Below are 15,000 nucleotides of genomic sequence, written 5' to 3'. Positions count from 1 at the left end.
TGTACGGAAATACTCAAGAGAATGAAAACAAACATTTTTCAAATTCATGGGCGGATATATAACACTAAAAAAAAACACTTGAATAAATTGGCAATTTGCACGACTTTGACCGAGTAAGGAAAGTCTGTACTATCTTTTTCTAATAAGGGTGGCACCGGAATTTGAATATTAAAAAGAGAGAGTTTTCCGCTCAACTTATTATATATATTATTAGTTGTAAATGAAGCGCATGGTGAAAGAGTTACGTATAGAGAGAGGCGAAGCAACAGAAGTTCAAAACTTGGAAGTTTTTGGTTTCCATTGTTGTGTGGTTTTAAACGCGCGCGGAAGTTTTGCCTGCCTTCCTTAATCCTTACGACCTGACCCTCTCTCTGTCTTCCCTCTGAGATTAACGTACACCCACAAGAGAAAGCTTCGACAAGTGATCTCTAGCTCTGAGCTTTTGCATGTACTTTTTATTGTATTCCTCTGGAAAAGAATAAGAAATCCTAATCAATCCGTTGATCGCAGGCTCGCTGATGTCTGAAGGTTTCTGGCTTGCAGTGATCATCTCAGGAAAGTGACGAAGGTTCTTCTGCATGTGTAGATGAAGCTAGGCGTTTGAAAGCTAGCCGAGAGTTTTTTGTTGTCTCTTTGGATCGATCGGGATCATGGGTTCAGAGCCGACTGCTTGCTACTACTTGCAAAGCTTCAGGCTTTACGAGACCTTTTCGGTAAACTTTTTTCATCATCGATCAAGTATATATGCAATTTGTGATCATCTTCACATATATATATATATGTGTGTGTGTGTGTGAATTAAGCTCAGGGTTTGAATTTTGCATTGAGTTTCTTGTTCGATCATATGTATGAAAGGAATATAATATATATGCATTGATGCTTTTGTGGCCGCACTAATTAATGAACGTACGTGCTGGGCATGATCAGGAATATCGAGTTAGACTTTGGCTTTGCAAGGGGTTGCGTGCGGGTCATTACAATTTGACTATTAAAACAAATTAATGTTTGAGCTTTGAACTGTCCGCGTTTGTTTGCTCACAGTTTTTGAACAAATGATGGTTAATTAATTTGATGATCGAATTTACACGTATGCAGATCTTAAATAATTTGATCTCAGTCTGAAGTGATTTTTGTTGTCAATTGATAAACATACTGGAACTAAATTGTTTGCCTTATATTTCATTTTCAATTTTTACTATAATTAGTGATATCAATTATCTATTTATTTATTTTTTCACCCTTTTTGTTCCGTACTAGACAACAGTATTGAATTAATTCTTATATATTGCATATAGGAGTGAAAACGCGGGCGAATAATAACCGCATGCATTGGCTATCTATCATCTGCAAAAATTATTATCTGCATATGCGAATAGTGATTTTAGGGAATATTGCGGATGCTGTTAATAACTGCATCTACATTTCCTTTATATAGATAATTAAATTCACTAAAATGACGTTGTTTTGAATTTAGTAAGTTTGAGACCTTTAGGTTATGTTAGGTATTTTCACTATTATCTCAAAGTTATACCTCACTACATTTACTCTATGGGACAATTAATAACCCTCTATATATGGTTGATAATCGTGATTTTCTTTTTTTGTTTTTTATTTTTTATTTTTTGTTTTTATTTGGGTTATCCAAATCCTGATTACTCAATGAGATAATGACTTTTTATATATGGCTGATAATCGTGATTTGTGTAACAAGTGAAATCTTAATTTATTTAAGCTTGCATATAGTAATAACCGCATTATTTAATCTTGCATATAGATTTTAATAGTAATCCAAAGCTCCCATTACCTCATATGTGGATAGCAGATAATAACCGCATTCAATAACCACATGGATACGGTTACCTAAAGCAATAACTACATTATGCGGATGCGGATATGGCTAATAACTACATCTGCATCAACATTTTTACTCCTAATTGAATATTGATAGGGACCGAAGGATGAAGATCAGGCCTAGCTAATTCTAAATATCAAGATTAGGTGATCATAACTTGGTGTCTTGCCAAGGTTATATAAGTCTTTGCCTTAATTAGATAGGTATGTTGTTGTGAGTACCCTGATAAGGTCAAATGTTAGTGTTTATTGTTTGGGGGTGACATGATATATATATATATATATATATATATATATATATATATATATATATATATATATATATATATATATATATATATATATATATATATATATATATATATATATATATTTTATGTACATTTCTTTTTTAAATCAGTCATTAAATCAGTAGGATCCACGTATAAGTCCTACAGATTCAATGATGATTTAAAAAAGAAATGTACAAGATATATATAAAAGATGTAAAAAAGATCATTTATCTTATGTAAGATTGATGATGAGAGCAGAAGGCCAGGGAATCATTGAGAATTATCTTCAAACACCTTGTCAGCTGGTGAGCCCTTACCCGAAGTGGAGTAATTTACTAATAATAAACCTTTCATTTTCTACAAATTAAGACTAAAACACTAACCAAACACAACAGAGGCTAGGCCTATCAACCTGGTATTAGAGTCTGGCTACAAACAAAGATAGGATCGAAAATTGGAGGCTGATATGTAAGAACTCCAAGAAGGGATGCAGCACATGTAAGTCAACTCTCAAGGAACCTAGTCAAGGATGCAAGGAATTGCCGGAATGTACCTTGTATGAAAATCTAGGCATGATGTCCAGAAGTCACGAAGGGAGCCATCGCCATTTGGAGAGAAGTACATGCGATCAAAGTTCTGCATTGAGACAAGGCCATACACGGGAAGACAACCAAATTTAAAATACGGGTCGACCCATTAAAATGGAATCCCCCTGCTTTGCTGGAGAGGATCTGTCACATGACCCGCTTGGTGGACAGCTGGAAGAAGCTGTGGGTGACACATGGAAGTGCGGACACCTGGAGGGTTCTAGTCTAAGTTTGGCTAAGTGTGCGTTCCATTGTAAATACGCTGTCGTTTAATAAGGAATTGCATGTACAGTTGTCATTTTACTTCTGTTATTCTGTTGCGTAGGCGGGAAGGGGAGTTGTTGAAATAGGTTGGCTTTGGGCTGATTATCATTCATTCAGTTTGTGGATTAACATATTGGATACTGGAGGTTTTCCTTGACTCCTCGAATTGTCAAGGGTTTCAATACAATTGTTCTTCATTTCTCTTGAATATTACTTCGATTCTCTCTTAATTCTTCTCTAAATCCTCTAGTTTCCTAAAACAAGTTCAGGACTGTATCAATTGGTATCAAAGCCCTAGATCTACGGGGAAATTTTCGTTCTGTTTTGTTCTTGATTCATTGTAATGGCGAAGACTCGATCCACAGCTGAAGATTCTGCGAACGCTGAGGGAATGCGTGCTGCTCTACAGGAAGGTTTATCTCGGTTCCAAATCGAGATTGATGATGTTCAACGAGAAGTCCGTCAACATTAGCTCGGAATTCATGAAGAATTACGGTCTCAAGATGAAAGGATGCGTTAGCATCAAGCGGAAATGCAACGGAGTCAGGCAGAGTTGCAGAGGAATCAGGCCGCAATGCAGAAGAATCAGGAAAAGCTTCTTGCCATGCTCAAAGGCAAAGCACATGAGACGTCGACTGCACGTGGTGAGACTAGTCGCCATACTGGTGCCCCGCAGGATCCAGAAACAACTGTTCTTGAGAATTTCCACACTCGTCAGGCTGCAGAGCAAGCTGATCAGTTCCATACTCGCCAGGGGCGGGAGCATGCGGATCCGTTCCACACTCGCACGTTGCCCCTGGATTTTCCACGCTTCGATGGCGAGGATCCTGAAGGTTGTTGTTATAGAGCTTCTCAATTTTTTGAATACTATGTAATACCTGATCCGAAGAGATTTACTATTGCTAGTTTTCATATGGAGGGTAGAGCGTTGGTATGGTTTCAGGAGTTATGTAGTGGAAATGGATTAACCACTTGGAATGAGTTTCTTAAGGCTCTCCAAGCTCGGTTTGGTACCAGATCATATGATGATCCGATGGACACTTTGGTTAAGTTGAAACAGACCGGTAGTGTTGAAGAATTCAAATCTAAATTTGAGACTCTAGCAAATCGTGTGCATGATTTGGCTGAACACTTGAAATTAAGTTGTTTTTTGGGAGGTTTAAGGGATGAAATCCGTCTTCCTGTACGGATGTTCAATCCTAGTCGAATGATTGATGCCTATTCTTTGGCAAAAATCCAGGAGGAACTACTTTGGACCAACAAGAAGCCTATTAAACCTTCCTGGACCTCTGTTCAATCACAGACTTCTCGGATTGTTAATAGCTCCTTTAGTCCTAAGTTGCCTTTGACTGGAGGCAGTAGGTATGTTGGGGAAAGTAGTAATGTCGGGGGTGCTAGTAAAGCATTGGTTCCAGTGTAGAAGATATCCCAGGCTTAAATGGAGGAAAGGCGTCGGAAATGCCTTTGTTATTCATGTGATGCCAAGTGGTCTAGGGGTCATGTCTGTGAGGGTGGACCAAAGCTCTTTTTGTTAGAGGAGATGGAAGAGGTAGAGGATGCTGATCCTGCTTCTTTGGTGGTTGAAGAGCTGGTTAGCAATGCAGATAACACGGAGACAGATCCAGAAATCTCCCTGAATGCAATCACTGGAACACCGACACCTAAGACAATGAGGTTAATTGGTGTGTTAAAAAATCAGCAAGTGATTATCCTCATTGATTCAGGAAGTACGCATAATTTCCTGGATTCCAAACTTGTTGCCTTGCTAGGTCTGATGCCTAAAAGTGAGGAAGTGATTCGGGTTAAGGTGGCTAATGGGCAGGAAATTGTGAGTTCAGGAAGAAATGACGGTGTGCCCCTTAAATTGCAAGGTACTCAGTTTCACATTGATTTCTTTGTGCTTTCCTTAGCTGGTTGTGATGTGGTGCTAGGGATACACTGGCTGAGAATTTTAGGACCCATATTGTGGGATTTTACAGCCCTCACTATGGAATTCACCTATTTTGGTAAGAAATGTTTGTTGAAAGGCATTCAACCGGGCTTCAATTGGTGTTTGGAGGATCCTTCCACCTTCAAGTTATCTTCACAGAAGAGTAAGGGAGTGTTGTTGCATTTGATAAGTGCTCTCGCAGACGTTGGTCTGGCTTCTGTAACTATGGCAGATTCTGGTCCTCTAGCTGACCTTTTGCAAAAATATGCAGCTGTGTTCCAGGAACCAAAGCAGCTGCCTCCTCCAGAACAACATGATCATTCTATTCCCTTGCTGGAAGGGACTCAGCCAGTTTCCGTGCGACCTTATAGGTATCCTTTCTACCAAAAGGAGGAGATTGAAAGATAGTTAAGGAGTTGTTACAGGCTGGGGTCATTCGGCCTAGTAATAGTCCTTTTTCTTCTCCTGTGTTGTTGGTTCGGAAGGCTGATGCCACATGGCGCATGTGCATGGATTATAGATCCTTAAATAAGGTCACAATTAAGGATAAATTTCCTATTCTGGTAGTGGATGAGTTGTTGGATGAATTGTGGGGTGCTCAGGTGTTTTCTAAGCTAGATCTTCGATCTGGTTATCACCAGATTCGAGTTGTGGAAAACGACATACTTAAGACAGCCTTCCGGACCCATGAAGGCCACTATGAATTTTTGGTGATGCCTTTTGGCTTAACCAACGCACCCTCTACTTTTCAATCCCTTATGAATCATGTGTTCTGGCCTTACCTCAGGAAGTTCATTCTTGTATTCTTCGATGATATCTTGGTGTATAGTCCAGATTCTCAGTCACATTTAGGCCACCTTGAGATTACTTTGTCTCTACTTCAGCAACATCAGCTTTTTGCTAAGCAGTCCAAGTGCCGATTTGGGTGCAGTGAGGTTGATTACTTGGGGCATATTGTCTCGGATATGGGAGTTAATGCTGATCTGGAGAAAATCAAGGCTATGGTTCAATGGCCTTTTCCTATGAATATCAAGTCCTTGAGAGGCTTCCTCGGACTCACGGGATATTATAGAAAATTTATACGTGGATATGGTTCAATTACAGCTCCTCTCACAGCTATGCTTAAAAAGAATGCCTTTCTTGTGGACTGAGGATGCTAAAACTGCCTTTCAGAAGTTGAAGGCTACTGTAACACATGCCCCAGTGTTAGTCCTTCCAAATTTCAACCAACCCTTTGTGGTTGAGTGTGATGCTAGTGGGGTGGGCATTGGCGCCGTGTTGATGCAGGATCACAGGCCCATAGCTTTCTTGAGTAAAGCTTTGAAGGGGCGAGCTCTGCACATGTCAACATATGAGAAGGAATTATTGGCTTTGGTGACTGCAATTCAGAGGTGGAGACCTTACTTATTGGGGCAGACTTTTGTGATCAAAACTGATCAACAGAGTCTTAAGTATATCCTTGAGCAGAAGGCGGGTACACCTTTTCAACAGAAGTGGATAACGAAGTTATTGGGTTATAGCTTCAAGGTGGAGTATAAAAAGGGAGTGGATAATAAGGTGGCCGATGCTTTATCTAGGAGGGAGGGTTGGGATGACGAAGTCAGTATTTCGGTTTTGTCTATGCCAGTGGCTAATTGGGTGGATAGGGTGAAAGAGCAGTACTTACTGGATAGCATGTTTCAAGACTTGTTACAGAAGTGGCATTCTAACACCTTTGATCCTCAGAAGTACTCTTTCCAAAATGGGTTATTGCTGTACAAGGGTCGAATCTTGTTGGGCACTGATGAACAGCTCAAGCAGGAGGTGCTGCACTATCTGCACAGTGATCCTTTGGCTGGTCATTCTGGTTATGAAAGAACCATGCAGAGAGCTCGTAAGGACTTCTATTGGAAGGGTATGAAGAGAAATCTGAAGTCTTTTATTCGGGAATGCCTTACTTGTCAGCAGAACAAGCATGAAAATTGCTCTCCTGTTGGCCTTCTTTAGCCGCTTCCCATTCCCACCAAGATCTGGACTGACATCAGCTTGGATTTTGTTGAAGGTTTGCCTTGCTCACGAGGGCACTCAGTTATTTTGTTGGTTGTCGATCGTTTATCCAAGTACAACCATTTCTCCTCTTTGGCACACCCTTATACAACAGCTTCGGTGGCTAACGTTTTCATTACAAACGTCTTCAAGCTGCACGGCATGCCAAGTTCCATTGTCTTTGACAGAGATCCCACCTTCACAGGTGCCTTTTGGAGGGAGCTTTTTCGGCTCCAAGGTACTTCCTTAAACATGAGTACCAGTTATCATCCATAGTCAGACGGTTAAACAGATATAGTCAACAAGTGCTTGGAGAATTACCTGCATTGCTTCACTCAGGATAGGCCTAAGCAGTGGACTGCTTGGCTTCCTTGAGCAGAGTATTGGTACAATACTACCTAGCATTCCTCAATTCGCATGACTCCCTTTGAGGTGGTATATGGTGTGGCTCCTCCTCATCTCCTATCTTATCTTCCTGGGACTACAAAGGTTCATGCAGTGGATGGGTTGTTGAAGACGAGGGACCAGATTCTTACTCTGTTGTAGCAGAACCTTCAGCATGCCCAGCAGAGGATGAAACGCTATGCTGACCTCAAGCGCAGTGAGAGGACTTTAGCGGTGGGACAGCAGGTCTATTTGCGCCTACAGCCATATCGGCAGAATTCAGTGGTGACTAGAAGGGCTCTGAAGCTTTCTCCACGCTTTTACGGACCTTTCACTATTCTGAAGAAAATTGGCTCGGTTGCTTATGAGCTCGATTTACCTCATTCTTCTAGAATTCATCCAGTATTCCATGTTTCGCAGTTAAAGCCGAAGCTAGGTTCTAACTCGTTTTGGTTCAACGTACTAGTAGGGTTGTAAATGAGCCGAATGGAGTTTTAAGATTTTAAGACTGGCTTGTTTATGAGTCAAATTTTAATAGTCGAGTTCGATTTCGAGCTGAACTTTGAAATGTTTGTTCAAGCTCGGCTCGTTGAAAAATCGAGCTCATTAAAAATGTCATTCGAAGGAACTCGATAAGTTTGGCTCAACTAGAGCTCAATTCAAGACCTCAATTCCATATTTGGGCTAATTTGCGGAAGGCCAACATAGAAGAAGACCCTTACCTCTTGGATCTCAAGGAACGGGTCAATGTCTAGCCCGAAAGCATTCACATTACCAGCTTTGAGAAGGCTTGATATTTTACAAAGGGAGAACAGTGGTGCCACCTTCATCATTGCTTAAGACCAAGCTGCTATAGGAATTTCGTGACTCTAAGATCGGAGGTCACTTTGGGGTCTCTAGACTCATAAAAGATTGGCCCAATCATTTTACTGAGAGGCCATGTAGAACGTTAGGCAGCATGTGGTGGCGTGTGACGTCTGCCAGTAGATTAAAAGCGAAGCTCACTCGCCAACGGATCTCCTGCAACCGTTGTCAGTGTCGTCGCATGTGCAGGAAGGAATCTCCATTTATTTTATTGATGGGTTGCCGCCATCTGCAGTGAAGATGTCAATTTTGATGGTTGTTGACCGCCTATATAAATATGCCCATTTCACAGCTTTGTCTGATCATCTATATTCAACAAAAATGGTGGTAGAATTATTTGTAACCAACGTAGTACGATTATATGGGGTCCCGAAAGCAATAGTGAGTGATTAAGACCCAGTGTCCCTTGGCTATTTTTGGCGTGAATTCTTCAAGCTCCTTAAGATCGATGAGCACCGCTTACCACCCTCAGTTGGAAGAGCAGAAGGAAATGGTAAATCAATGCCTCGAACAGTACCTCTAGTGCCTCTATAGTCAACAACCAAACAAATAGGAGCAGTGTTTACCTTCGGCAGAATATTGGTACAACACCATCTTCCATCACTCTATTAGCACCACCCGATTCCAGGCCTCCTACAGACCTCCTCCAAATCACCATTTATCTAATGGGAACCTCAATAATAGAAGTTGTAGATCAAGAACGATATGAGCTCCTTCGACAATTAAAAGATAATCTGCATAAGGCTAACAATAGGATGAAGCAACAAGCAGACAAAGGCCGCCATGACTGTGAACTAAGGTCAATGATTGGGTCTATGTAAGGCTCCAACCATACCGTCAACGCAGCATCTTTCACTGAGCACATCAGAAATGGGTCATCCAGTTCTTCGGGTCATTCCAGATTATTGAAAAAAGTAGTGTTGTCTCCTACAGGTTGGCAATGCCGAAGCAATCCAAGCTTCACAGAGTAAATTAACTCGAATCTTTCTCCATTCGAGATTACCATTGGGTCGAGAGACGTGCCAAGTACATTACTGACATTTTAGTTTAATGGAAGGATTTGGAACCTGAAGATGCCATGTGGGAGGATGTTGAGTCCCTACACAAACAGTTTCTTGAACTCGACCTTGAGGACAAGGATTGTGTTGAAGGGGGGAGGGGGCAGTTGATAGGGACCAAATAATGATGTCAGCAAGGTCTCAGCCAATTTGTTTTCTTTCCTTGACAATCATATTCCCATACTCGAACTCTCTCGCTTCGAGGTTACCATTGGGTCAAGAGAGGTGCCAAGCGATCCCCACTTGCACGATGAGTGTTTTCTGACTTCTCAAAACCTTGCTAAAGGAGATTAATTCCTTAATGGGCGTTTTGGTGGGTTTTAAAGAAAATAAAAATAAAATAGCCTGGATGTCCTTGAAGCAAATGGGTCGGAGTAGACCTTGGGGGGTTAGGATGCAGAGAACTGGATTGTTTTAATGTGGCAATGTTGGCAAAACAGTGTTTGAGGTTGTTGTAGTTTCCTGAATCCCTAGTAGCACGAGTCATGCGAGAAAAGTATTACCTGGGATTAGCTTTTCTGGGGTTTGTGTTAGGTAAAAGACCTTCATATGCCTGGAGGAGCATTTGGCTAGCTAAATCTCTTATTGAAGAGGGGATTGTGTGGAAAGCGGGTAATGGCTTAAATATAAAAAACTCTGGGAGGATAAATGACTCCCCTCTATTTTATCACACAAGATACTAGATCATATCAGAGTTTTGAATAAGGAAGCTAAAGTTGCAGAAATTATTGATTTGGATTCTAACTGGTAGAACATACCTCTTGTTGAGCATGTTTTTTTGCCAGAGACGGTTGAAAGGATTTGCAGTATCCCTATTAGCCCTCGTACTCAGGAGGATAAACTGGTCTGAGCGGGGACAAAAACAGGATCTTTTTCGGTACGCAATGTGTATTATCTGGAGGTTGATCGTAGGACCAGGGAGATGGGGTCTTCGTCGATTCGTCCATTAACGAGCCCTTTCTGGCGTCACATATGGAAGTTAAAAGTTCCACGATCAATTATTCTATTTCTATGGCGAGTTTGTAATGAAATTCTTCCAACAAAAAACAATTTATTTAAGAGGAAAGTGGTTACTGACCCTTTATGCCCCATGTGTAGTTGTGAATTGGAGACCACTGGCCATATCCTGTGGTTGGTGATGCGGCCCGTGCTGTTTGGGGATTATGTGGGGGACCCATTCAGAAGAGCTCTATGGTGGCGGACAATTTCTTTAGCATCTTTTGTTATCTCTGCAATAGGTTAAGTGACAGTGGTTTGGAGCTTTTTGCCATGATTGCCCGCAAGATCTGGATTCGTCGAAATAGACTTGTTTTCGATGGTTCAGTGTAGCCCCCTCACTGTTTGCTGAAAGGCATCATAGAAGAGTTGGAGGAGTATCGGAAAACCCTTGGAGATGTGGTAGCCTCATTGAATGGTGGTCATAATTCCCCTTCTCAATGGTCCATACCAGCTGTGGGCAACATCAAAATAAACTGAGATGCGGCCTTGGATGGGCGTAAGAAGCTTATGGGGGAGGGGATTGTGGCTAGGGACTTGCTGTGAAGATTTGTGGCTGCTATGTGTGTGTTTTTCCCTTATATCAGGGTACTATGGCCGAAGCTATTGGGGCTCGGAGGACTGTTGAATTTGAGCGAGAGTTGTGGTTCCATTCCATTGAGCTAGAGGGAGATGCTAGGGAGGTGGTTCTGGCGTTGGGGAGTTCTGAGGTGTGTGGTGCAGCCTATGGAAGCATTATTATGGAGACCAGGTTGTTATTAGGTTTTTTTCACTTTTGGAAGGTCAACCATATACGACGTGAGGGTAATTTGGTTGCACAACACTTAGCCAAGTTTGCAATAGCTCACCAATGTCATCATGTTTGGATTGATGTTTGTCCCTCTATTGTGTTGGAGTTTGTATGTGCTGATCAGGTTTTCTAATGGAAAGCTAATTTCCCCTCAAAAAAAAAAAAAGTACATTATAGAGGGGTTAGTTCAATGGAATAATTTGCCACCTAAAGATGCCACGTGGGAGGATGTTGAGTCCAAACACTAAAGTTTCCTGAATTCAACCGATTCGAGAGTTTCTTGACGATTTCGGGCTCGAACCAACAAGAATCAAAAGGCTTCATGACTTCCTCTACGTCCTCTTCCCATGGAGGATGTGAGATGTGAAGGAGGAGAGAAGGATTTCTTAATTGTGTATAGCAAAATCAATCTAAATTGAGGGCAAAAGTGCAAGAGAAAATGTTAAAACACCATTTGAAGCGCACGTGATGGGTTGACCGTCTGATTTAACGAGGTTGATTAACGGAAATGGGGTTTGGGTAAGTAAATGGTAGTTCGATGTGATTGGGTGGTGAGAGTGTCAATTCATGAAAGTATATTGATAGAGGCTGATAATTCATGAGAAAAAAGGTAATTACCCCCAAATTTTATGTTCTTTCTCTTCTTGGGTGGATGATCGATGTGCAAATGAAATGTTGGTGGCTTTATAGTTTGGTGAGTGGGGGCACAAAATGAAGATGATGGAAAATGTTTAATAACAATAATAAAGTTTCGTCTATAGTGATATTCTATTTTTCCTTATCTCTCTCAAAACGTGTCATTAATCTGGTAGGAGAAAACAATTTCCTTTTACCATTACATTTAAATACACTTATCATCCTCAAACTACCATTCAAATTTTAATATATCCTATAAACTTTAAAAAGTTGCAATGTCCCCCCACAAAACTACCAAACCATTTACTTAACCTCTTTCTGTTAGGTTTTTTTGTTAATTTGGACACCAAACTCATAAAATATCCATTATATGGCTTATGAGATGTGTGAAAATACAAAAATGCCCTTAGATTTAAAAAAAAATAAAAATTTGGTTGTTCATGGAGTTGACCAATGGCTTGGTCTTGGATATGGCTGCGACTCATGGCTAGTCAAGGGTCTCCTCCTTTTCTTTTTCTTTTTTCATTTTTTTTTTTTTTTTTTTTTTTTTTTTTTTTTTTTTTTAATTTATATGAAGGGTATTACTGTCATTTGGATCACGTGTATCTCACATGACCCATTTTCTGTTGAATTTAATGAAAACCCCTAATGGAGGGGGTTAAGTGAAAGGGCTTGGTAGTTTGTGGAGGATGTTGCAACATTTTAAAGTTTATGGAAGACATTACAAATTGAGTACTTGTAATGCCCCAAAAATTAGGTAATTGTTTTTACTAATTTGGCGAATTACTGTTAGTACCTTTAGAACAATTAACTGATAATTGCTTAGTCGAACTACCCTTGTGAACTAATAAGAGTGAAAGAAGAGTAAAAATAGAAGAATATGAAATCAGAGAATCTAAAAGTAATTAAACCTTAAGTAGTAATATCATCAAATATAGACCAAGATTTATCCAAAAATGATTCCAATCTAAACAAACATGTTACCAAGGGACCATTCACTCGGCATCTTCATCTTTGCGAACTTCTCAACTCTAACCAAGGTCGACCTGATAATTACTAACACACTGAGGGATTTTGAGACAATGGAGAGCACTAAGTAAGTTTATGACTTAGTAAATAAATTATTACAAGACTAATTATGAAATAAGCCTTAAGTATCAACTTTTATTTGGATAATCATAAACTTGAGTCTTTTGCAAAAATGGTGTGTATTGCCCCCGTTACTATGCCCTCTTTAAAAGGTAATGGTTTGTTTTGAAAATATTTACGAAGGCATAATTTTGGTGACAATACTTATAGTTTAATGCAGGAGAAATCATGCTAGAATATATTTGTTTATGTATATGTCATAGTTCATCCTATATGGTATACCCATGATATTAATCCCTTATCGACAGGGTTAGCATTGTCCTGAGAGACTTGTAATACAAAACCAGTGCCCCGGATATATACACATACTGTCATATACTAGCAACCCGACCGAGTCTGACTTCGGGTAGTTTACGCTATTAGAAAAGCCGTAATGGTGACCCACATTCAAGCATAGTGCGCCGGTCACAACATAGTCATTGGATCCAAAGACCTTCATAACACATTATAAACATTTGACCATAAAGAATAACCCATATAATAGTAAGCTCATGACCGTTCTACTGTACGTATTAGTGTACCATGTCATACAATGCAATAATATGGTTTATTTACTATTTTTATAAAATAGAATACTCGTCTTGGAACAGTTATCAAATACTTATGGAAATTTAACAGGCTTATAACATATCGTTTAAGAAAATTAAATCATGCTTAGTCAGCGGACATATCACATCTATTATGAACTCAATTTTGTAAGTATTTTACTTACCTTGTTTGCTCATCCATAAACTGGGACATCCTGGGTTCCTGCTGTTGTGAAACATAACCTAAGATTAATAACTCTCCTTAATTTATAACTACAACTCTATTTTAAGCATTTTTGGCATACTTCAGACGTTTGGCAATAAGGACGATCATTCGTCTCACGGGTGACGTTTGTGCAAAGCTCATAGAATATTCGGTGTTACCAGAATCTCTGAATTTCTTAAGACAACCTAATCTATCGTGCTAGCTCTTAATTTAAAGCTTATAATAGCATAATAAAACATATCACCATGACCATTTATGAAAACTAAGAGTGTGTATAAACTTTTAGTTAGAAAATGACATTTTCTTTTGAAAAGGGAAAAATAATCTATAAAGATTGCATGTAATGAAAATTGTGAAGACAAATAATGAGCCAATAAGGATTAATAAAATGGAAGAAGAGTTAGTCAACAAGGGTAACCTCAAATCAATGTGGATTATCAACTCAACTTCTTCTTCTTACTCTAGAACTTTCCTCTAATAAAAAAGTGTGATAGAATAAGTGCATAGAGAAGAAATGGTACTGAGTGACGTAGGGTAAAGGGTTTATAGGGGAAAGAATACAGAGGATAAGGTTTAACTGATTTGGCCATTTTGCGAACGTTCGTGTTAATTTTAGGGTTTTAGGCGATCGTTCGGCGTACGGCCATGATCGTTCGTAGTACAATCTGACACACATGCTTAAGGCTTGGGATATATCTTTCGATACACAGTACAACACATCAACGATCGTTCATGGTGGGGACCGCGATCGTTTGCAAAAGGATAAGGATGACTAGCTGCTTTAGCTCGAGTTTCTTTCGGTCGTTCGCGAAAGAATGACAAACGTTCGTCAAAGGAGTATCTAATGTTCCAAGAATCATGGAGAACATTTGGAGAGGAAAAATAAATGAATTAACTAAGGCATTCTCTTCAAAAATATATTTTTGATGGTGTGTGATTGAATTAATCTTTTATAAAGAAATATTGATTTTTATGCGAAGCATTACATCGCTAGTTTAAGGAGTAAACATAGTTTCCCCTTAATTATACTATGGCTTTCTCGATGGTTAAGGTAACACCTTGCTTATTGATTAGTACTTGTAGTTGTGCTATGCACATTCTAGTTAGCTATGATGTGGTACATAAATATAATTTTAAATATAAAGTAGACACTTTGATATTAAATATTCCTAAATTTTTGGACTTACATAAAATTTTAACTTCCAATATTAATCTCTCCATTATAAATGTTGTGCAAACACTTTATTTATTTTATTTTTTTTTTGGTGATAACTTCAATAGCAATAGGTCTCAAAACTTGCTACAATGTTTAAATACAAAACGATAAAAAGCAGTGTGAAATTTGTGGGGGAAGAGAAGCCAGATTGGAGGGAGGAGAGGGGGTGGAAGGTTGGGGCGATGTGGTTGCGGGAGGGAGGGAGGAGAAAGGATAGGAAAAGGG

At 39.6% G+C, this 15,000-nt stretch overlaps 1 protein-coding gene across 6 annotated transcripts in view; it reads left to right on the top strand.

Annotated features, from left to right (window-relative positions):
* The first annotated feature begins 232 nt into the window (after nt 1–232).
* LOC133862975 (phosphoinositide phosphatase SAC2-like) overlaps nt 233–15,000 on the top strand; it is a 33,066-nt gene continuing 18,298 nt past the window's right edge. For 3 of the 6 annotated variants that reach the window (XM_062298919.1, XM_062298918.1, XM_062298914.1), the window contains exons 1-2: nt 233–421; nt 511–713. In XM_062298919.1, the coding sequence (XP_062154903.1) occupies nt 651–713 (63 nt within the window). In that variant the 5' untranslated portion in view covers nt 233–421; nt 511–650. Of the gene's footprint in view, nt 449–510; nt 714–15,000 lie in introns of all 6 variants that reach the window. The other 3 variants (XM_062298917.1, XM_062298916.1, XM_062298915.1) reach the window with 3 other exon arrangements.

Source organism: Alnus glutinosa, chromosome 3 (genome assembly GCF_958979055.1).
Source record: "Alnus glutinosa chromosome 3, dhAlnGlut1.1, whole genome shotgun sequence".
Lineage (NCBI taxonomy): Eukaryota > Viridiplantae > Streptophyta > Magnoliopsida > Fagales > Betulaceae > Alnus > Alnus glutinosa.
Note: the sequence above shows the minus strand (reverse complement) of the source record. Positions and strands in the feature narration are given on the sequence as shown.